The 23,887-nt window shown below is 40.4% G+C and overlaps 1 protein-coding gene across 1 annotated transcript; it reads right to left on the bottom strand.

Annotated features, from left to right (window-relative positions):
* Window positions 1–1,236: 1,236 nt before the first annotated feature.
* LOC120880458 (influenza virus NS1A binding protein) lies at window positions 1,237–22,531 on the bottom strand. The gene is made up of 15 exons (XM_040263803.1): window positions 22,112–22,531; window positions 15,036–15,257; window positions 13,986–14,114; window positions 13,595–13,764; window positions 13,394–13,469; window positions 11,731–11,904; window positions 11,281–11,406; window positions 9,804–9,911; window positions 5,571–5,700; window positions 5,116–5,340; window positions 4,548–4,669; window positions 4,325–4,451; window positions 4,103–4,234; window positions 3,809–3,982; window positions 1,237–2,678 (listed from the first exon to the last, which is right to left on the bottom strand). Exons 3-15 carry the CDS (start codon window positions 14,094–14,096, stop codon window positions 2,425–2,427), a joined length of 1,929 nt encoding a protein of 642 aa, XP_040119737.1. The 5' UTR covers window positions 14,097–14,114; window positions 15,036–15,257; window positions 22,112–22,531; the 3' UTR covers window positions 1,237–2,424.
* Window positions 22,532–23,887: the final 1,356 nt, after the last annotated feature.

Raw genomic sequence — 23,887 nt, 5'->3', positions numbered from 1 at the left:
CCTTAAAACTTTATAGGGTTTTTACAGATTATAGGGTATACTTGTCATTCAATCACTAAGTCGTGTCTGACTCTTTGTGACCCCATGAACTGCAGCATGCCAGGCCTCCCTGTCCCTTGCTAGCAAGGATTCTTACACTAATCATACTCCCAAATTCTCTTCCCTAATAAAATATGATTATGTAAGGAACTCTACATGTTGAAAATGGTAAAATATGTAAAACTCTATACTTAGAGGCCAAATATCAAAGCCCTATCCTTGAAAATCACAATAAAAGAAAATTCATACTTGAGTATAATCAATTGTTCTGTTAATTCAAACAGGTATTTTATAGTTTTTGTTACTGTTTTAGGAATCGGGTATGTTTCATGCATTAATATGATTGAGAGTGGTTATTAACCAATATCATTTCTAAACTACTCCGAAACCCACATTGGCAAAAAAAACCCAAAAACAAATTCTTTAACTTACACTGAAGCTATGCCATTTTCTCCTGATCTTTAAAAAAAAAAAAAACCTTTTAAGTGCAGATAAACAGGAACAACTGGTCAAAGAGCATTTTTTCCCCCTTTATGGAAACTTCTTATATTCAAAATATACTTAAAGAACATAATTTTAGCTACCAGTGGCATCAATGGTAATATGATAAAACTTTGACCAAAATATTCCCACATATTATTTGCATTAGCATGTTACCTAGGAATTGAGAAGTGATTTCAAGGATTTCATGGTGACCCCCTCCAGTAAAATTTTATTTCCTTGTGCTAAATAAATAAAACATACACAGAACTATTTTAAAAAGTCATCATATTAGACAGATTCAAATCTGCCAACCTAGTTTTAGTCTGGAATGAAACTAGTGATAGTCAGGAACTACAGAGCCACCAGGCAAACTGATTTCCTTTCTTGGTGGTTCTTTGTGGAACAGAGGAGTGAAATAAGGTGTCAAAGCACCAGTGGAACACTTGGGGAAAAAACCTAATTTTCTTAACCCAACTTAGACACTGGATAGTTATATTGTCCCAGTTAGCTCATGAGATTCCCATGTGCCTCTTTGCCTCCTCAGAGAGAAGCAAAAAAACAAACAAAAAAACCCCCCAAACAACAGTCCTTATTTCAGATGTAAGATACCAGGTAAGTATTTTCCCACAAATACCTTAAGCTCATTGTTACTGGGGAAATATTTTTTTAAATCTCCCCCCAAAACTTTTAGTAATGAAAAAGAACACAAACAACTTTTGGATAGTAATCCCATGGTGCAAGGATTTCCTGCAAAGTACCTTTAATATGTTTGCATCAACAGCAAGCATTAGGATGTTCTAATTTTGGCACCATAAGTTATATGTGTAGCATTACATAATACCAAGTCACCACTCCAATCAGTATTTATCCATATGAATAGAAAAACTGAACAAAAACATAGTTCTGATAAGGCTGCATTCGTAAACCCAATACAGTTTAAGGTAATTTTTTCCCCACAATCAAGGACTGCTATTTTAGGATTGTTTTGTTAATGATAAAAAATAGGAATTATTTAGAAGATAAAATACTTCACTGTTCTTTACTGTTACATATAATATTGAGTGTTTGCTATATAAAATATACCCCCAAAGAAGTCAAAGTATTTAAAAACAGTGTATCAAATAAAAATCACAGCCATGTTACTGTTCAGCAACCCCATTCAAATAAACATTGGTATTGCATTCTCGAAAAAAAAACAAACCTGTAGCTAAGGCAAAAGTTCTGAAGTTTGTATTCTGGGAGTATAAAACACTTCACTGCATACTTTTAAGACTGCCACTCTGCTTCAGTAATTTGAACCTGTGACACGTTAACTTCAACAGGTAAAGAAAGTACTCTGCTAAGAATACAAAAAGTTATAAAAAGGCAATCATAAAAGATTAAACCTTGGTAGGCATGTAAGCTTCCTTTTAATAAAAACAAAAATAGTCACTGTCATCTAGTTAAATAAGTCTCTTTGTTGTAGAGTGTTCCAGTTACTGAAAAAGGGCCTTTAAAAAACAACCCAACTGCCTATATCTTACCCTACCCCTCTTGCCCCATAATACACATTTGAGGAGAAAGAGTCATTTAATGTGCAAACTGGCAAAACAAATGTGGAGGAGAGGGGACTTCTTGAAATGACGTGCCCAATCAATTCTTGGTTTATTCTTTTACAATATCAACTTCCAAAAAGTAACCAAAGTAGTCCTAAAAATACACAAAACAGACCTTCATCTTTGCATTCCTTTCCCAATAAACACAAAAAGTATGTACAGCATGTTTAATAATATGCAATATGCAAAAGCTTTGTGTTGCTGTTAGCAACATCTATACCCACCCACCCTCCTTATTCACAAAGTGTACCTCTACTAAACACAATTACATCACTAAGCCTGTTAGTTTGAAAGGGTCTTCAATTTGTTAAAACTGGAAAATCTTGGTATAGGGGCTCCACTCATTTGACTCAAGGTTATAGACTTCCACCGTATTCAGAAACTCATTGCCATCAAATCCTCCCACTGCATAAATTGTGTTCCCTACAGTTGTAATCCCAGCATTGCTCCGTGGCGAAGTCATGTTTCCCATCATCTTCCATTCATTTCTAGCTGGGTCATACATCTCCACACAACTGATGGCATGAGAACCATCAAAGCCACCACCTACAAACAGTTTTCCTAAGAGAGAGAGACAAGGTTAATCTGGAGAGGCTAAGAAAGAAACCCTTAAATCTGTCTTTTGCTAAAATCAGTGGTTCTCAGTAGAAAAGCCCGTTCATCCTAACTAAATGTGGCAAGCATTCCCTAGAAGCTGGGAATACAATGGAATAAAATTGATAAAAACCCATTTGCACATGTAAGTCAGGCAATTTAAAGGAAGTGTAATTCTCACAACAGTTCTATGAGGTTGTTTCTATTACTGTCATTTCACAGATGAAGAAATGAAGAACCAAGAAGTTAGACAACTTGCCTAGAGTGCACTAGAAGTTTTCTATTAGTCCAGTGCACAAGAATGAAGATTACAGGAAAGAAGGCTTAAATAACTGAACATTTTCTAGACCTTTCCAATGATATAAAATGGTTTTGCTACAGAAATTTCTTCTTGGAAACAGGCAATGAAATGAACTATTTTCATATATACATAGGCAGTTAATTGTTAAATTACTTTCAAATAAAATGTTAGCATTAAATATTCTCTGTAGCTTAGGGAAAAAACTTTATTAGGGATTCTCAAAATCCTTATTTTCTCCTCTGATTGTCACTTAGCCTACCTGTGTCCATGTACTTATGAAAGAATTGACAAGGCTCCCTAGGCCCAAGGCTGCAGACCAGTGGGCTACTTATTGGTGTGCCTACACACTTAGGCTCTTACCAATAGAGCCACAAGCTTTGTTCCAAAATAAATATGTAAATCAATAAAATGGATGTGAAAAGAAAGCTGTCTATATAAAATGATTTGGAAAGACTTGTTTTGCTTTCAATTAGGCATGGAGTAAACTAGATGATTAGTATTTCCTTTGTTTTACAAATTCTTGCTCTAAAGAAACAAACTCAAACTCCAAGATGAGGCATCAGGAGTATGATTTATGGAAGAAGGTGAATATATTTATGCTATATACCCAGTACCGAGTCTCTGATTATTAGAAACCTCTAAAAGACAAGCCACCAACCCTCACTGCGTCAGAAACGATGGCTGCTTCTGAACTCTTAGTTACAACAGTGCATATTTATTACTGACATTCTCTTGGAATTTTAGAACAAACTCTTGCCACTACCCATTCCTCAACTCTCCAAATCCCAACACTCACCGTCAAGAACAGCCACTCCAGCTCCTCGCCTAGCCACGTTCATGGATGCAATTAAAGTCCAGGTGTTGTTTTCAGGGTTGTAACGCTCTACTGTGTTCAGACAATTCCAAGACTCTGCGCCTCCAATTATGTACAAATAACCACCAAGCTCACAGACTGCAGACTGGTGTCTACCTATAAGATCAAGTCAAACCAAAATTATTACTGTATCTCCCAAAACTATAAGTGTGCACTGCACATACCGCTGACTCAGAGGTCTTAAAAAAAAAATACTTAAAAAGAAAATCAACTTACGAATGTTAAGAGGTGCACAGCTCGTCCATGACTTTGTTACAGGATCAAATACATCACAATTTTTCAGTCCTTTTTGACCATACGGATCTGATCCACCAACAATGTATAATTTCCCATTCAGAGCACACACTCCTACGTGATTATAAAGTAAGGTTAAAAATTGATAATCATCATACTTAAGTACGGTTTAAGTATTTGATTATCTCAGCAGAAAAGTATTACCTGCATTACAACGATTAGTTCTCAATTCTGGAACAGGAGTCCAGTCATCTATGTTTGGATCATACATCTCTCCACAACTCAGGTCATCTGAGTGACCATTTGATCCACCTACCACATAGAGTTGGCCCTAAGCCAAAAGCAAGAGATTAGCATTTCTGCCATTGTGAAGTTAGCAGAAAGTGCTAAATGTGGGCTGCTTCTTTCTGCAAAATAATATACTTACCATGAGTACAGCCATTTGAAATCGTGCTCTTGGTGTTCTCATGGGAGCAAGAAAGGACCAGTGATCTGTGTGTGGATCATAGCATTCAACTGTTCGAAGACATTCCTCTCGGTTATAGCCACCTGGTATAAGAACCACAAACAGTTATGTTTAAAATATTAAACTGGCCCAGGGTTTTTGGTCTAGAACGTTTCAAGTAATCTGTACAAAATGAGAAAAAGAATTTTCATCCACAAACTTAATAAGGCCCCATTTTAACTAAGTGCCTGTTATTGCTGAATGACAAAATTATCAGTGTAAGTAAACTGCTTTGTCTTGGCTTGAAAATTAGGAGACACTTACTTTATAGTTTTTAAGGAATTAGAGACAGACATTAACTTGAAGACAAGGCGCTATAACAGTACTGACTCTCTGTCATCTTAGAATGTGATAAAGTGGAATGCCAGAGAAGAAGGCATATTAAACCCTGTCTTCCGAAATTTGCACGTCATAAGCAAGCGTAAATATTTGCTTAAAAGACTTAGCCAGTTAAAGCTTTTGGCTAAGTCACTCATTCTTCTGTTCTTACCTGCAGCTATGAGTTTGCCATTCATCTCTGCTGTCCCCAGACCAGATCGTGCATACTGCATAGGAGACATGGGCTTCTCTATGAGCTCATCTGGGTGCATCTCAAAACTTAAACTTTTAATAAGTTTTGGAGTACTTGTTGGTGAGCTCTGTGGGCTGTTTCGCCCATGAAGGAAAATGACACAGAAAATACCGTCCAGTACAGCCAGGCACAAGTAAGTGTTATCTGTAAGCACAAGAGTTCTGTGTTTTTAAAGATGCAATTGTTTATTACTTTCGGTTGCTGTGGTGATCCTGCATTGGACTCCAGACTCCAGACAGGGATGACCTGCTACTCTTTTCCAAATTTAGTTGCTTCTGAGTTTTTTCCTCAATCAACTTGATATGGTTCTAACTTAAAACTCCTTCTTAAAAAGAAATAAACCAAAGGCAATCTGACAAGTGTAATACACTTACTTGAAGTCTTCTCCGAAGCAACGATTTTCCACTCATGCTTAGGGCTTTGTATTGTAGCATTTGGAGAAGACAGACATCCAATGGAACTGCTACTTATCTGCTTATGGCCATTCTCACGTGGTGGCTTTTTCTGCAAAATCAAAAGGCAGCTACAGAAACCTAGCTGAAGACCATGCCTGGTGCACCTGTGCTCCTCAGCTAGTCCACAGCACTGGACACTCAGTGCCCTCCACTCACGCATGACGTTCACTGCACACCTAGACTGAACACAAACCAGCACTTCCTGACTGACACGCGCCACTGGCATTCTTCCACCTCCACTTAGTAAGGAAACAACTGTACCTACCCTGGTCAAGAAAAAGCTCAAGTTCAACAATTAAGAAAACATTGCAGATCAAGTAGCAAAATACTCAAGGGAAGAACAAAAGGAACCTCCTCCCTCATAATCCACGTAAGCTCACAGTCTTTATATTTAAGTATAGAATCTCCCGAAATATGTTATAAATCTAAAATAGCAACAATTAACTGAGAGAATACATTTAACTCACTATCTCCATGAAACTGCTAAACTTAACTAAATCATATGTACTGGTGTCATCCTTCATACAACGTTAGCAAAGTGAGCAGACATATCCATCCAATCTCTGAAAGTTATTTTATAGGAAAAAAGTGGCAACTACAAGAAACATTTACAACTATATTTCTTTAGGATTGCCCTAAAGGTATTATAGAGTGGTTTTTTAGACAAGTAAAAGTGTGAGTCGTTCAGTTGTGTCCAACTCTTTGTGACCCCATGGACTGTAGCCCGTCAGGCTCCTCTGTCCATGGAATTTTCCAGCAAGAATACTGGAGTGGGTTGCCACTCCCTTCTCCAGGGGATCTTCCGACCCAGGGTTTGAACCCAGGTCTCCCACATTACAGGCAGATTCTTTACCATCTGAGCTACCAGGGAAGCCCAGATAAATAAAACTACATAAAAACACAAAAGTAAAAAATGGTACTCAGAAATTAATAAAGCAGTAACACTAACAGAAGCAAACATTCATAAAAGGATACACAGGAACATAAAAGGGGGAGAAACGAGCAAAGCTGCAAATTTCCAAATGACTATGATTACACTGTGCCCTTGTGTACTAGTTCCCTTTGATGGTTTTCTTCCAATTCCTTGAGCCCTAAATACTTCTAAGGAATATGATCACAAGGCCTCAGAAGAATAAAGACTACCCTGGCAGGAAGTGCCTGCTGAATGAACAGGTACCACCTTTAGTACCTGGCCAAGTTTGCTCATCTATTTTGGTCCCCAGGGCCAGAGCCACATGGGTAGGTAGGATCTCTAAAGGAAATTTCTCTTTAGAGTGGAAGAAGAAGGACATGTGACAATAGAGAAAAAGATTCTGGTAGCTACTTGAAGCTGGGGAAAAAACTATCAAGTTTGGTGTGGGCAATTCAGCAAATGTGGTTGTAGTATAAGAGGCTATTTTGAGAGAAGACAGAGAATGTATCATGGTAATGGTTTTTATCAAATTCCATTGAACACATTATGTACCTAGGTATTATTGGGTACTTTATTCATATCATCTCTTAATTCAGGAAGGGCAATACACTTATCCATATGATAGACAAAAATACTGAAAATCAGAAGATATACAATGTGTAAGGCAATAAAACAATAAAAATTGGGAATTCTGAGTATAAAGCCACTTTTTTATACTATGATAGTCTTGTTTGTATCCTCTGCTAATAGCAATTACAAGGTACATAAAACCCTATCCCAATCTGTGGGAAAAAGGAAGCCGAAGTAACACAAGATGATGATGGCTTTTACTGCAGTTAAGAAAACTATTCTAATGTAAGACTTTGAGAGAAAAATCAATGTGAAAGAAAAAAGCATGGTAACAAGGATGACTACTTAGTGTTATTAACTACAAGCCTTATACAGAAATGCTGGTCAACTCTTTTATATTTCTTCCAGAACATTTTCAAACCTAATTCTTTCCTTTATCTTCCAACTTTCCCATATCAACTCTTCCCATCAGCACACCCACTGGCCTGCACTTTGCCTCTGAACTCCCCTCCCCAAGGGGGTGGTCCCTGGTGGCTCTTTCAGCCACCAGCACTTCTCAAGCTAAGGGTTTCTTAACCTTAGTAACTTTTGGGAAATTACAACCATTAAAGGTTACAGAGTCGCTTCCTTAAAACCAGTATAGATGAGAACCCCCTGACCTTTCCACATCCCCTCTAAGTATGATTTAACATGGTCAACAATTCAGTCTTTCAGACTTTTTTCTCCTATGTTAGCTAGCTTGACCACCACTCTGAGGCTAATGGCTACTTCTCAACCTCACTTCCTATTTCTGAAGCCTAGTGTCTCCCCTTCCTTCTTACTTCATTATCTCTATTCACGGCACGTCCTTTGAATGAGTCACACTTGTCAGGATCCTGCTCACCCTCAAATTCTTCCTTTTCCTTGATTTTCCCCAACAGTCACTAAGGACCTTTGCAACTAGAAACATCTATAGTCTACCCTTTTCCCTTCTCCTCAAATCAAGGCTCATCATCTTTTTTTTTTTTTTAACCTGAACTACTACTACTGCTTGTAATAGTCTATAGTCTCACAAGCTTTCCTCTATCCTCTGTACCTGGTCATAAAATAGGATTTGATGCTTTTAGTAAGTGAAAAACAAACCACCCCCCACCTCCCCCAAATCAGCTGGAATTCCACAACCCAGAGAATGCCACCTAACAGTTCACTGTCTAAAATATGACACTCTAAAATATGACTAATGAACTTATAGATCTTGGCAGTATGGAAGCAACCATAATTTGACCAGTCCCCCTGCTGCTGGACTGTTGCCCAGTTTTTCACTGTTATTAAAGTTATGAAATGCGTTTGCTCAGATCACTCTACTCCCTTGTCTAAAATTCTTTGAAAGCCCCCCACTACTTGTAGAATAAAGTATGAAGCCCCAATCAGACTATATTTACCGACTTTTCCAGTTGTGAGACCTGCAACTCCAAGAGAATCTCCTTGTCCAGGTATCCTTTGCTACCTGACACACCTCTATCTGCCATGCAAACTCTTCTATGTCCTTAGACTGCTCAAATGTTGCCTCCATTGTGAAATTTCCCTGGTTTTTCCTCTCTTGTTCTACCCTCCCTGAATGTCTTTTGTAGGGAATGCTTATTGGTCTGTTCTGATTTACCTCCTCCTGTAAGGTCCTGGAAGCAGAAACTGTCTCTTACACATTTGGGGGCCCTCTTAGGTAACATCATGGCCTTCTACTTAGTAGGCACTCAACCACTGCCTGATGAAAGAGTACTCAAAAAAAAAAAAGTCAACCTATGATGTTTGGAGACAAGGGGAAAGATAGCCTCAACGTTCAGAATGCACAAATTTACACCCCAAAACTTCTGTGAAAATAAAAATATTCAGCCACTACTGACATAGAACACCTAATAATATCACCATATAGGTTGTTTTCTGAGTCTACCATTTACCTTTTAATTACTAAAGGGAAACATCCATTAATTTGGGTCAACTCAGCCTACTTTATAGCTCATCCCTCACAAATACAATGCTGAGCTAAAGGCCAAACAAACACAATACATACTGTATAACCATTTACATAAATTTCAAACATGGGCAAACTAAGGTAATGTTTCAGAAGTTCAGATAATGGCTCCCCTTGGGGTAGTGTAGGGCAAGTGACTGCGAAGGGGGCAAGAAGAAGGCTTACAGAATGCTTGAAATCTTCTCTTCTTCATCGAAGAAGTTTCTAAACCAAGGGGTTTACCACTTGACACTTATAATCTGTACTCTCTTCTCTATGTTATTTACCCATAAACAAAAAAAGTTTATACCTAGATTTATAAAACTTAGGTTTAACAGTCATTCCTCTGACAACTATTTTTTATAGTCCAACCAAAAAACCAAAGAATTTCTATGTTGCTTCATCTTATTGGCCCTTTTTCTTACTACTTGCAAATCCTATTTGATCGAGACAAAAAAAATAATTTAAATGTTTAAATAGTTTGCTGTGTTAATTTCTTTTTATGTGGCAAAACTGGTAGTAATGCTAAGAAAGATAGGCTGGTTTTTCTCCCGCAAATGTTTCTGTCCAGTTATACCAATGACGTTCTTTCACTTTCCTTTATTAAAGGAAAATTTCAGTATACTGTAAAATACTCTAATCAAACTTTAACCTGAGGTTACCTCAGATGTGCACTGTGTACCTGCACAAACTGAATGTGGTCATCATCACTGCCAAACACCTCAGCCTGTCCATCTAGTAGGTTCCCATCAAGCAGCTTGTGATCAGCTGAGTAGTACAAGGTTTGAACCTGCAAAACAGCAACAGAACACCCATGTGGCTACTGTCTCCATGGCTACTCCACTACTTTGCAGATCACACCACGCCTCACGGTAACCTCCAGTGTGCTTCTTGAATTCTTGACATCTTACTCTGGCAGGATCCCCAAAGTAAAGAAAACACGTCATGGTGGTAAAAATTTAAAAAATAAAAATAAAAAATAAGATACAGAATCTTCTAATACTGGCTGAAGAGTCCTTGGCTTGGTTGGCTTGAAAGAAATCTTCATTTTTTTCATAGCTTCCATGATACAGCATTAAGAAAAAAAAGAGACCAGTACAATATATATACTCTTAAAGAATGTACATATTTACAATAAAATACTGAATATGGTTTACACCTTTGAAGATAAGTGGTTTAATATGTATAAACATATTTCTGTCTTGCAGGCAATGTCAAAAAAAGAGATAAAAAAAACACACAAATGCAAGAGTTCAAACAACCTGCACAGCTACTTCCCTTAACAGATGCAAACACATGGCTAATGCATCTGATTTTCAAGTGGGAAACCAGACAGAATTTAAAGATCACCTCTTCGCCTTTTTAGAGTATAATGATAACTGGGTTTCTAAAGGCCTAACCGGTTTGGTAATAAGCCTTTCGTGTATCTGAAAGGCTTAAGTGGAGGGATAAACTCAAGGTCAACTCCACTGTTTCACCTGCATGTTTAATTCCCATCATTTCTCCGTCGATTCTTCCGTGTGTATTTTTTAAAAGGTAGCCCAAGTGAAGTGAGTGACTCTACGTATGAACAACACCATTGCAAGACACAAAGCTTTAAAGATAAGAATCCTGTAAAGGAGTAAACACCATTAAATCATCATCGTTCTCTGCCCACAGCGGATTTTTCTTAGGAGAACTGGGGCAGGACTGCTGCTTCTTTACGTGTCAATACACTTGAGGATTCTTCTTGTTTCTTCAGTCTTGGGTATCCTAGTTTTGTTAATAAACCTATGGGGAGATAAATCAATGGGGAGGAACAACCATTAGAAGCTTTTACCTACTTGTCAAATTTAAAGCAAAAACCTGTGAAGAAAAATCAAGAATCTACAGAAAATTTCAGTACCACCTCCCATGTCTAAAGCAAATTACATGCTACTTTAAAGAAAGTTAACAGCACATAATAAGCAAAGAAATAAAAAAAAGAAAAGCAGAAGACCAAACTGAACAGTTCATTCAGCTCACCTGGACACCCCCCCTGTTTCTCAGCTTAGGGGTACCTATAGCAAAATTTAAATTCTTTAGGGTCATTGTTATAAAATAAAAGTGAAAGGGAATCCTTCATGTTATAGCAAAATCATTTTTAATAACTGTTGAGTCCCATTTACTTTAAAACTAACCTCTTCCATCAGCTCTTCCAGACTGTCTCCATTCTCCCAGATGCTGCGCTGCACCCAGTTGATTACCTTTGTATACAGTTTGCCATTACTGGGCAAGCAAACATTATCTTCAAGCATTACCTCCAGCTAGAGTGGGGAAAAAACAAAGACACATGGATCAGTGTTGAGCCTCTTAATTCTCTATTTCATAACAAAGCTGTTACAGATGCCCAATTACACTCCACACATTTATTCTAATTTATAAGAATTATAAACCAGTAGCCAAAAAAAGAAAAGTAAACAAACTGCTAGGCAGGAAACCATTGCACTGCTAAAAATAACGTCACTTCAATGAACTGTCATTTTCATAGTCATTACTCACTTGCTTGAAACATGAACAAAGATTACATTCTTGGAACTAAATAGTATATACCTCTGTATCTTCACATCTTTATTCTTTATAGATTTTACCTTTAGCCGTGGAAGTTTAAGAAACTCTTCCTCTTCTGAAATTTGTAACAAATGTTCCTGAATATAAGCATCAACCTTATTCAACAAACGTGAGTCTCCCATACAACTCGCAAAATTTCGGTAAGAGATGCAGCTGGTAACATCCATTCTGGATAGTAAATAATCACCACAAACCTTGGGGAAAAAAATATACAAGTGTCAACATTTACACACACTTTATCTAACAAATATTTAATATTCTTTGTAAGTACTATGCGACAATATAAAAATTAATCAAAAAAATTCACTGCCTTAATAGAACAAGTTAAACTGTAGGAAGAATGAAGTGAAGTCAAAGTCAATCAGTCATGTCTGACTCTTAGTGACCTCATGGAGTGTAGCCTGCCAAGATCCTCTGTCCATGGAATTCTTCAAACCAGAAAACTGGAGTGGGTAGCCGTTCCCTTCTCCAGGGGATCTTCCCAACCCAGGGATCGAACCCAGGTCTCCCACATTGCAGGTGTTATTTTTTACTGTCTGAGCTACCAGGGATACATGTATACAAACAATAGCAGCAATGAAGAACATACAAATACATAAGTTGTTTAAAATGCAATAAATTGAAATGCTATGAAAATGTACATGAAATGTTCAGACAAGGATCTCCCACTAGAATGACAGACAAGGCTTCATAAAGGCGATTATCTGAACTGGCCTCTAGAGGGGAAATGATGTTGAATGCAGATAGGTACTAGGCAAGATGCTCCAACAACTTAGTTTGGCTAGAAGGCAATGGCACCCCACTCCAGTGTTCTTGCCTGGAGAATCCCAGGGATGGGGGAGCCTGGTGGGGGCTGCCGTCTCTGGGGTTGCACAGAGTCGGACACGACTGAAGCAACTTAGCAATAGCAGCAGCAGAACAAAAGGTAAGAAAACCAGGAAATATTTTGGAGGAATAGCAATTAAATTAGGGAGAGCCTGGAATGCTAACCTGAAGGACATGTGCTACAAGCACAGAAGGGTTTTTAAGCAGAGTGACATGAGAGGAGGGGAACAGGAAAACTTCTTCCTAAGGGGCCAGATGGTAAGCAGCTTAGGCTTGTGGGCCATACTTTCTCACAACTCTTCAACTCTGTCACTGCAGGTAGAAAGCAGCCATAGACCACCTGCGCTTGAGAGCCACGTTCCAATAAAACTTTATAAAACCAGGCAGCTGGCCTAAGACTTGCAGTTTACTGACCCTACATTACAGGATTAAAACCTTTTTTTCTTCTATAAATTATTAATGCCACTTCTCAGTGGCATTAAATTCTAGAAAGAAAACTTCTAAAGAAGAACTGAGAAATGTAGAAGAATCAAGAATTAAGGGTATGAGTTATAGGATTAACTAAGAACAGTCAAGACTGTTTTAATTCATGTTATCGGAGACGGACATGGATACCCCACCAGAGAAGGCTATTGAAAGAGCAAGACTGTAGCTTGAATTATCTAAGAGGAAGTGTGACTGTTACTATACCTAAACAGTTAAAATTATATACATACTCACATCTCTAGGGAGGAAAAGGGGACATTTTCAAGTTCTTGAGACCAACAGATGTTTTACGACAAATTATACAAACTAATTCTATGAAGTAAGACCCCCTAGTAACATTACTCCTTGTGTATATTACTTCTGTTACTCTACCTGCTTTACACGGTCCATCTTCAACTTTTTTGCTGCAGAATAAACATCTTTGACTAATTCCTTATCAGCTTTCAACCTATTGGAAAAAAAAGGTTCTATATCATTTATCATACTATGGCCTTAAAACACAGATTCTTAAATAAATTTAGAGGGACTTGGAATTTCATTTCCTAGTTATATGATGTACTTCAGAGAACTTACTGAGCAGTGTAGGCATAATTCAACAAGACTTCAACAGCTTCCGGATTGAGATCATCAAACTTAACATGAGAAACTCGGTGAGGATCACTGTCACTATTAAAGATTTCAAATAAATAGGGACTGCAGCAGGCCAGGACTGCTCTGTGTGCTAACATCTCATGGCCACAGACCTGCAACATCAGGCATTAAAATTAGAAGCACTGTGGACTATGTATTTCTCTAGCTAATTACTACATCGTACCCTTCCTCTTACATTTCTAGGTAAATCACTGTCTTTTAAATTTATTTCATTAAATGCCTCTTATGAGAGAGAAAATAAGCCAATCCAGGAACATACGGTTTTCAGTAATGAAAGATCAGTTCTGTAAGTTTCCAATTAAGTTTTAAATACCTGAAGTCGAACATCACAGAACTGCCCACTTTTCCTCAGGGCATTCAATTTGGCAACAGAAGATTCAATGAAATTTTCATCTTCAAACATTAAATATCCATTGGGAATCATTTTTCCTTTTAAATTTAGCTAAAGGGCAGAAATAAAGCCAAGTTATTTTTACTTATAAATGGTGATTTTTATAACGTTTTGAAAAGTAATACAGTATCTTTAATTTTCAAATTCCATCCTATCAACAATACATAAAAATTTTATCACACAAAGAACATTGCTAAAACAACACTGGCACTGAACGTCCAAGCCTTTGCACCCCTATACTTTGGTCCGAAGTCTTTTTAGGAATTTGTACAGTAGTGGTATGATATCCTAGCGATTTTGGCCAGGTTTCTATTAGTACACACACTGTGAAGGGGAAGAAAATGGAAACCCAGCCCTCCTCAAATCCATACAACAAGCAACTGAAAAGTCTCAAAGGATGTGAAGTGGTCATTACATACAGATTCCTTGGATTGGGGCTACAGTCACTCTTTTACTCACAAATGAGAAAAACTGATATAAGACTAACTTAAATTCTGTTCCCTTTGCTCTACTCAATATTCTATGATAACCCATAGGAGAAAAGAATTATATGCATATGTGTAACTGAATCACTTTGCTATATGCCTGAAACTAACACAACATTGTAAATTGACTATCTGGCAATAAAATTAAAATAGTTTAAAAAATTCTCTTCCCTTTCTAAGTTTCATTTATTCTAAACTACTTGTCTCATAACAATACATGTTAGAAATGTATGTTCTTTAGAACAAATGGCCTACTGGCTACACAAAATGGTACAAAAAGTGGTAAAAGAAGATTTCAGTTTGAAGTAAGTGATTTATTTAAATTCAAAACAGTTTACAAAAAAGAAAACAACAGGAAAAAAGTTTTTTTTTCCTACAAATACTATTGACTTCTCTGTCTTTTAAAAAAATTATGAAAGGATGCTGGTGTACTTGGCACAGTCTTTAGGGAAAAAAAGTGTGCACTGACCACTGAATATTCACTTACCTGTTATACTGGTGAGAACTGTATTTCTGGGATGCTTTAAATTATCCAAGGACAAAGGAAACTCAGCACTTCGGCGAGGTATGAAGACAGGTGGTTGGAGTGAAGGCAGAGGAGTCTTAAGCTCTAATGGTGATGCCAAAACTATCAGGCTTGAAAATGATGTAATCAAGTCCTTTAAAGCTATAGACACGAATTTCTTCTGTGATAATCATGCATCATAATCTGTAATAATGAAAATTTTTGGATATTCAGAATGATCAAAGAATGTAATTGATCTAGGTAGATCATGCTAAATCCTGATCTTAAAGACATTTCAAGATAAATGGCACAATACAGAAAATAATACAAATGTAACTATACATAAATATTTTCATTTAACCTGCAACCACTCAGGTGATTTAAAAACAAAACAAAACAAAACTCTCCACAGAGAGCAGGAGCTAGTAACTTATCATTTAAGTGAGATATACAAGAACAAATGTGAGTGAGTGAGTGAGTGAGTGAGTGAAGTCGCTCAGTCGTGTCTGACTCTTTGTGACCCCGTGGACTGTACTGTAGCCCACCAAGGCTCCTCCGTCCATGGGATTCTCCAGGCAAGAATACTGGAGTGGGTTGCCATTTCCTTCTCCAGGGGATCTTCCCAACCCAGGGATCGAACCCAGGTCTCCAGCAATGCAGGCAGACACTTTAACCTCTGAGCAAATATTGTTTAATTCTAATATTTGTTACTGTGAGATTCTAATTAATACACAAACATGTGGTCTGTCTGCTTTCACCAGCCAGCAGCAACCTTCATTATTTCCAGACGTGACACAATGTTACAGTCAAACCAGATACACTGTTTCCCAAACATGCTCTGCATACTTCCTCACCTCTGTACCTTTGTTCAAGTTTTGTTTTCTTGGAATACCCTTACCACAGCCTCTGCAGATGACATTTTACCTTCATAGAGCCCCCACCAAATCCCCCCAGCTGAGAACGGTTCCTCTCCATCCTCCACATACTGCACCCTCTCTGAAAGTGTGTGTGTGATCTTCCAGCTGGTCTGTTCTGGGCTGTGTACCTGCTTATCTTCCATGATTCAAGGTCCCTTGAAAGCAGAGCCTCTGTCTTGTTTATCTTTGTATCCTTCCCACCACTGGCCCCCCCCCCCCGACCCCCCCACCCCGCTCAAACAAGTAGCCTAGAAACCTGAATATAAAGATAAGTAATTTGTTGAACCAAACTAAATAAACAAAATGGAAAATATTAATGTCTGTGCTTTATGTGATCATTTTTTCTCATATACAGTAATAAACTACCAAAATCAAATCTGCAAGGAAATCACACTCAATCCTCCTACCTTGTCTTTCCCCCTTATTTTCACATCATTAACTAAAGTGTCAAAGTCAGCTGGTTCTTTTTTTAATTACCTGAACTGCTATTATACCAGTGTCTAATTCTGCAAACCAGAACTAAATAAATTATTTCAAAGATGTGCATACTTTTAAAAATGGAAATCTTAAAATTACCTGGATTCTTATACATCAATCAAGCCCACAACTCTAACAATTGTGTTAATATGAATGGTCTCTTACCCCAGAACCCCCTTAAAGGCTAATCTAGTTCTATTTCAACAAATTACCGTATTAAGTTCAACAGTAGCACAACCTGAATCCTGTATGCCTTCACTGCTTTCTCCATAGCTTAGATTTTATCTCAAAGAAACCTGAGTATTCAGACTCCAATTGGGACTGTTGTCAATGCTTATACCTGCAATGAAACTATTTCATAGCATCGTGTAATACTGACTTCCTCTGCTGTTCACTTGCATCTAGATTAGCTAATTCAGCTCTTCTTAATTCTATGTACAGAGAGAACACACTATCTAAAAGAAACCTGAAACATTTCCAGCCAATACCTAGCCCAAGTTAGGAAAATCTATGCACGGGTGAAAGGGGGGAACCATTCTATGCAAATTATGTTAGAAATGATTTCAGTGTATGCCCTCTGAGAAAACACAAATGGAGATTTGTAAGTATTTTAAGCCTTGACCGGTTTTATTCAGTTATTTCTTTGTAAACTAACCTTGATTTAATCAAGGATAAAAAAATGGCATCTACACACAAACATCTTGCTTTACTGCAGTTCACTGCACTGTATTTTGGGCTTCCCTTGTAGCTCAGATGGTAAAGAAATCTGCCTATAAGGCAGGAGACTGGGGTTCGATTCCTGGGTCGGGAAGATCTCCTGGAGGCGGGCACAGCAACCCACTTCAGTATTCTAGCCTGGAGACTCCCATGGACAGAAAAGCCTGGTGGGCTACATGCAGTGCATGGGCTTGCAAAGAGTCGGACACGACCGAGTGACTAAAGTTCTACCAAAGTGCTGTACTTGACACACGCTGCTCCCCGCCCCCCCTCCAAACTGAAGGTCGGGGCAACCCTGCATTGTCAGATGATGGTCAGCATTTTTCAGCAATAAAGTATTTTTAAACTAAGGTATATAAGTTGTTTTTAAAGACAATGCTTTGGACACTTAACAGACCCAAGTATCGTGTAAACATAACTATTATATACACTGAGAAACCAAAAAATTCATGTGACTGCTTTATCACAGTGCTGTGGAATCACACTCACAGGATCTCTGAGGGTATATTTGATAACTCAAAGTTCTACCTCAAATTTATCTTGGAAAACAACAACAGAAACCCAGATGGTTAAAAATCACTTTAGTCCTTTGGGAGAAAATAGCTCAGTTGGTAAAGAATCCGCCTGCTATGTGGGAGACCCCGATTCAATTCCTGGGTTGGGAAGATCCCCTGGAGAAAGGAAAGGCTACCCACTCCAGTGTTCTTGGGCTTCCCTTGTGACTCAGCTGGTAAAGAATCCGCAAGCAATGCAGGAGACCCCGGTTTGATTCCTGGGTTGGGAAGATCCACTGGAGAAAAGATAGGCTACCCACTCCAGTATTCTGGCCTAGAGAGTTCCATGGCCAAGTCTATAGGGTCGCAAAGAGTCAGACATGACTGAGCAACGTTCACTTCACTGGAGGAAATCTGGAGCAACTCCTGCCATACACATTTGTACAATGTTATTAGTTTTGCAATAGAATGCTACTACATTAGTGTGTGTTTAGTCGTTCAGTCATGTCTGACTCTCTGCGACCCCATGGACTGTAGCCCGCCAGGTTCTTCTGTCCAGAGGGTTTTCCAGGCAAGAATACTGGAGTAGGTTGCTATTCCCTCCTCCAGGAGATCTTCCCAACCCAGGGATCAAACCCAGGTCTCCCACATTGCATGTGGGTTCTTTACCATCCGAGCCACCAGGGTAGGACTAGGTGATTTTCTAGTAAAGCAAGGTCTCAATATGAACCTCATCTCTTTGATGTCTGCTGATTAGTACAACCCTACTTGATTTCAAAAGCTAACTCAAGTTCACTTGACATTTAAATTAATGCAACAAACTTAATTACTGTGGCCTCACTCACTGTGTGCCCCTTCTTTCACCCATCCCCAAATTGGAGGAGGTCACATCAACTTCTGCCTACAAAAAACCATGTCTTTCAAAGTTCACATTCACTCTCACTAAAGTCAGCATGAGCAAATTAAGTTTTAAGCCTTTCCAAAAATTCATAGATCTTCATCTGGTCTTTGAAACTCGATGGAACAAATATGTGGGGAGAATTTTTTTTTTTTTTTAATATTTGAAAAGCCAAGGCAAAAGCTCCAACATCCCAGGCTTATAGAAAAGTATAAAATTTAGAATTTTATTTGATATTTTAAAAACACATTTGACAAATCCACTTTAAAAATGAAAACTGAAGTCAAGTACAATATATTCTGGTAAATACACTTCAGTTTCTTAAGTTGGTCAGTGCAAGGAAAGAGAGACAGACGACTCATATATAAATAATTAAACTACTTTAGTAAAACCCAGGAGTTCACATGTTACCAAAGCTCCCCAAAGATTAGCTTAACCCAAATACAATTCAGTAAGTCTTATCAAAGAGATGTTAAAAAAAAAAAAAAAGCCATAGATCTCCCTCAACATTCTTGGGCTTTCAGTAAGAGTGAAATAAAATGTTATCATCAAACTTTTAAAGCATCCTAAAAAAACCTCAAGGCAAATTACAAGCTTATTTAAGAATTACAAGACTTTTGAATACAAAGAAAATCTCCAAATATTTTTAAAACTACAAGTTATAGATTCCCAATATCTGAAATGATCCATCTATATACAACAAAACTCACCAAACTCACTCACCCACTCCATGCCATTCACCTCGTTGTTCTGTAGTTCTTACATCCCACTTATGGCTCCAAACAGATGGCAGACAGTTTGGAATGCGATGCTCATGACCCAACGGACCAATCAGAAAGACAGACAAGCCAAGCAGTGAAAACACTTCACACAAAAGGGGGGAAAGATAGGAAAGGCACAAATACTCCAGAAACTGCAACAATTTCTGTTTCAACAGACTGCGGTTTGCAGGATGCATATGGTCAATAGTAGGAGAGGAAGTAAGAGATCAACATTAAGATGACTTAAACAGAGCAGAACTTTTAGCAGAGGCAAGAGACACTAGTAGAAATGTGGAGGTGGTCTGGAGGAATGGGTAAAACATGGGAAATTATTATACCCTTGCTTATCCTAACTAAGGCAACAATGATATTTTAGAGAAGATATCTGGCATCATTATAAAACTCAATATCAAACTTAGAACTCAAAAAGCATAACAGAGACATTTTTAGTTTACCTCATGCTTAAAGTCGGGAAGGAAAAGAGGAATTTGCTTTGGGATATTTATACGGCTGATGTACCTGTTGGGCATCCAGGTTGATGCCAAAAGTGTTAAGGATAGTGAGGTGTAGGTTTTGAAATCATTTACAAGGTGGTAATTAAAATTTCCACCTGAAGGTGGCAGAGAATGAGATGGTTAGATAGTGTCACTGACTCAATGGACATGAGTCTGAGCAAACTCCAGGAGATAGTGAAGGACAGGGAAGCCTGGCATGCTGCAGTCCATGGGGTCGCAGAGTCAGACAAGACTTAGTGACTCAAGAGCAACAACAAATTAAAGTTCACCGGTGAATATAAGAATGTATTTTCTGTGGTTCTGACAGAAAACAGAAATCACTCCCTTATTCATTAATTCTTCCATTTACACTCCCAAGCACAAGGTAGGGGGAGATTCCCAACCTTCTTGTAGATTTGAGTATACAACCGTAACGTTGAAAAGTCAGTGAAATGATTTTTAGGGGTACTTCGTCTAACATCAATGATTAAGACAGTTCCCCAACAGAAAAACGTTTTAAAATAAAAAACCAAAACACTTATTTGCAAAACATATTCAACTGTCACCTAAAACATTCTTCAAGCATGAAAAAACAAAACCCCACTCCAAAGTAAGTAGCAAAAAGACACTAATTTGAAAACAAAACCTGGAACACTGTTTTGAGGGCAAGAGGTGGAAAAACAGAACTACAAGATAAATTAAGAAATTAATATGTATTAATAATTAATGACAGATTTCAAATATTAGGAAAATACAGAGGAAAATCATTCTGGGTCTCTTTTAGGTCAGTGATGCTAGTTCAGTTTTCTCTCACTACAAATTAGACATTTGACAAGTAGCCTGCCAGCTGGTATTAAATTATGGTATTCTCAACCCAGTTCTAAAGTGTACGCCTCACCTTCTGATACACAAATAACGACTGCTCCTTCAGCATCTTTCAGGAGAAGTTTCAGCATGATTATGCCTAAAGCTATTCATTAATATTTTTTCCTTAACCACCAGTGCTAGAATAATTGAAAGAAAATATTGTCTCAGTCTAGTCCCTGCTACACTTGAACTGTTTATAGTAGTACTACGCTTGCCGAGTTGTTATTTACTAGTGGACAGAAGGTCACCACACACACAGTCCTCAAAGAACAGCTTGATGCCAGGGTGTTCCAGCCCTCCATCACTGACAACAGATACTGGGTAACAAAATAAATCCTTTAATAGGCCTCAAAGTTTTTGAAAAGGCAGCGGCCTCAAACAATAGATCTAATTTGTATTGGGGAAAAAGTAAAATTTCTAAAGTATCTGTGGTTCAAGTTTCCCTAGTGCTAACCCTCAATCTGATCCTACTGCCTGATACCTTCTTACCATCGTGAGCTTACAACCAGTCGCTAGGCAAAATGCGCAGAACGACGGAAAAAGAACAAACCTCTCTAATGATTTTTTTTTTTTTTGGCGGGGGAGGGGCGGTGCGGGGGTGCGGCGAGGATGGGAAACAAAGCGGCGAGGGCCCCAGAGTGACTGTCTGGAGAGCCCTGCAGTCCTAGGCCTTCATCCTCGCGCAGCCCGGCCGGAGACCACTCCGAAGGCCGGGAGGCAAGGCGCCCAGCGTCTGCACACTCCCGCCCGGGATTGGCCCGGCCCGCAGTCATTCAGCGCCGACACGTCAGGGCAGCAGCTCCCTCCCTCCTCCCGCCCCCTTCTCCCCGCGCTTGGCAAGAAAAGCGGGCAACGTGGAGCGGGAACAAAGGACCCCGCGGCCCACGGCGATCGGGAGCGCGGTGCCACCCTACCCCAGACCAGGGAGCACCGACTGGGCCCTGGGCCGGCTCCCCGCCCACAGTCGCCGGGCCCTGCGAGGGCTCACGGGAGAGAATCCAGACCCCGGGCAGACACCCCCCACATACACACTAGGCGGGGTTCCTGACAGCAGAAACGGAGATTCCCGCGCCCTCCTTCCGGAAGGTCTTGACCCAGGCCCCCCGAGGACCTCCTCAACCCAAAACTTCTCGTCCCTCCCGCCCTGCTTCTTCGGCCGCAGCGCTCTCCGAGGCGGCCCGCCACCCGCCTTTGGCCGCTGACGCGACCGGACAACCACGGCAGCGCCCGGAGCGCGGGGTCCGCGCGGCGCCGGCTCCTCTTCCACAGAGAGCAGCGGCTGCGGCGACTTGCGGACTTGCACCCCGGGGACCCCGCACCGCTCCGCGCCTCCCACCCTAAAACCCCAGCCGCCCGCTCCATCCGCCAGCTCGGAGTCTGGCTGCACCCTGCCCTTCCTCCCCCGCCTCGTCAGTGGGATCAGCGCAGATTACCTGGTTCATCTCTGAAGAGATGAAAAAACTCATCTCTGGATCTTCAACAGGGAGCAGGAGAAAGCGGGCGGGAATCGGCCCAACCGAAAGCGCCTCGAGGCCGCGAAGGAGGGAGCGACCGAGCGAGGAGGGGACGAGCGCACAGCCCCGCGGAGCCTGTGAGGCCGGGAGCGCACCAGGAATTCGCCGAGACCCGCTCGCTCGCTCGCTCGCTCGCTCGCTGGCACAGCCGCGCTGGAACCGCAGGCGGCGAAACTCTGCACAGCAGCCCTGAGCGACCGACCTCCACGCGCGTCCCGGAGACACTGCCGCCGCGGCGGCCCGCGCGAGCCGCAGCCCCCTAGCACGTCACCACGTGAACCGCCTTCGCACCGGTCTTCGCAGCCGCCAACGCCTCCCCGACGCTTCCGGCTGGAGAGCGGGCAAATGACCGGCGAGCGCAGCAATATCGCCCTCGAGGCCCCGCCCACCTATGGGCCCGCCCCCGCCGCCCCGCCCTTCTCCCCGGCCCTATGCGGTTCCGTCCTGCGCAGCTCAACTAGGTCAGCGCAAGGTGATCCCTGAGAGGGGGGTGCTCTGTCGCGCCGCTTCCCTTATCGCGCCGTCGGCCCTCCTTTCCTCACCCCCGCACCCTCTCTTCGCCGCTTCAGACAGTTCGGGAACTGGTTCCCTCCAGGCGCCCTCACCTGTTCTGCAGTCCCTGGAGGCACAATAGCTTGACAGATCAGACGTGGGAGATTAGGTTTTTTTCGGCGTCAAATGTCCTTATAGGCAACCGCCCTAGACCGGAGCTGGCCGCAATGGACCTAAGAGTCTGTAGCAGCCAGTCCGCCGTCTCCTTTGTGGGTGGTGGTGTGCGGGGAGAGAACGTGGTGATTGTGAGGAACAACAGAAGCTCGCTGACAAAGAGGGGCGAGAGGATTCAGTCACTTTTGAGAAAACCATTGGAGAGGTCAGGGCAGACATAGTATTGTATCAATCAGCGTTGCTGTGAAAATCTGTTTACATCTGCTTTTCGTCCCTGAAATCTTTTTTTGTCTGAATGCAGCTCTTCTCTCAGAGACACTGAGTCAGTTCTTTGCTGGACTTACCCTCTTGGAGAAAGAGAGTAACCTTGAGAACAGATAGCAGCCTTATTTCCACCGCCCCATCTTGCCCCCAGGAGGCGAACCTGTTAAGGGGAAGGGAGACGCTTGACAGCAACTTCATGTGACTTTGAAGGGCACACTGGAAAGTTTCCTAGATTGAAGGTGAGGGGATTTTGTGAGGTAAACTTGTTTAAGAGTTTGGCAAAGGCTTCCAGGTTAATGTGTTAGCTTATCCTGATTTGGCGAGGGCACTTAAGCCATCTATGCCTAGCCTTGTTTGTATCTGATCCCTGAGCTTAGAGGATATTTCTAGGAGCTCTTCGTCATCAGTCATCACTTCCTACTACTCTTTATCATTAACTATTTCATGTACGCTTATGGGAGCAGAAAAATATAGGGGCCCTTCATCTGCAATAGAAGCTTTACAACTTTTATTCTAAAATATTGAAGCAAGGAGACTTTTGTTTCCAATTCAATTGTGGGTGGAAACGAGGACCTAAGATATCTATTAGTATGGTTCTTATGTTTCTAGAGGAGAAAAAGACTGACATTTGCCACTGGGCTCTTGTTTTTGTCTTCAGATAATTGACAGCAGTGTTCACTTTTATTGCAAATGAAACAGAGTACATACTTTTACCTTCTTTTAATACCATAGATTTCATCCTTCCAGAGAGAGAGTATGAACTGC

This window comes from Oryx dammah, unplaced genomic scaffold, assembly GCF_014754425.2.
Source record: "Oryx dammah isolate SB20612 unplaced genomic scaffold, SCBI_Odam_1.1 HiC_scaffold_21, whole genome shotgun sequence".
Lineage (NCBI taxonomy): Eukaryota > Metazoa > Chordata > Mammalia > Artiodactyla > Bovidae > Oryx > Oryx dammah.
The sequence above is the reverse complement of the archived record's forward strand: the minus strand, read 5'-3'. Positions and strand labels throughout refer to the sequence as shown.

Bases quoted from the DNA above. Each gene is read 5' to 3' on its own strand.
- LOC120880458 (XM_040263803.1), bottom strand. From the start codon at position 14,096: ATGATTCCCAATGGATATTTAATGTTTGAAGATGAAAATTTCATTGAA. The intron at 13,470-13,594 runs GTAAGTTCTCTG...TTTTTCCAATAG, and splicing joins AATTATGCCTACACTGCTCA to GTTGAAAGCTGATAAGGAAT. The intron at 5,701-9,803 runs GTACACAGTGCA...TTGATTTTGCAG, and splicing joins ACCACATTCAGTTTGTGCAG to AAAAAGCCACCACGTGAGAA.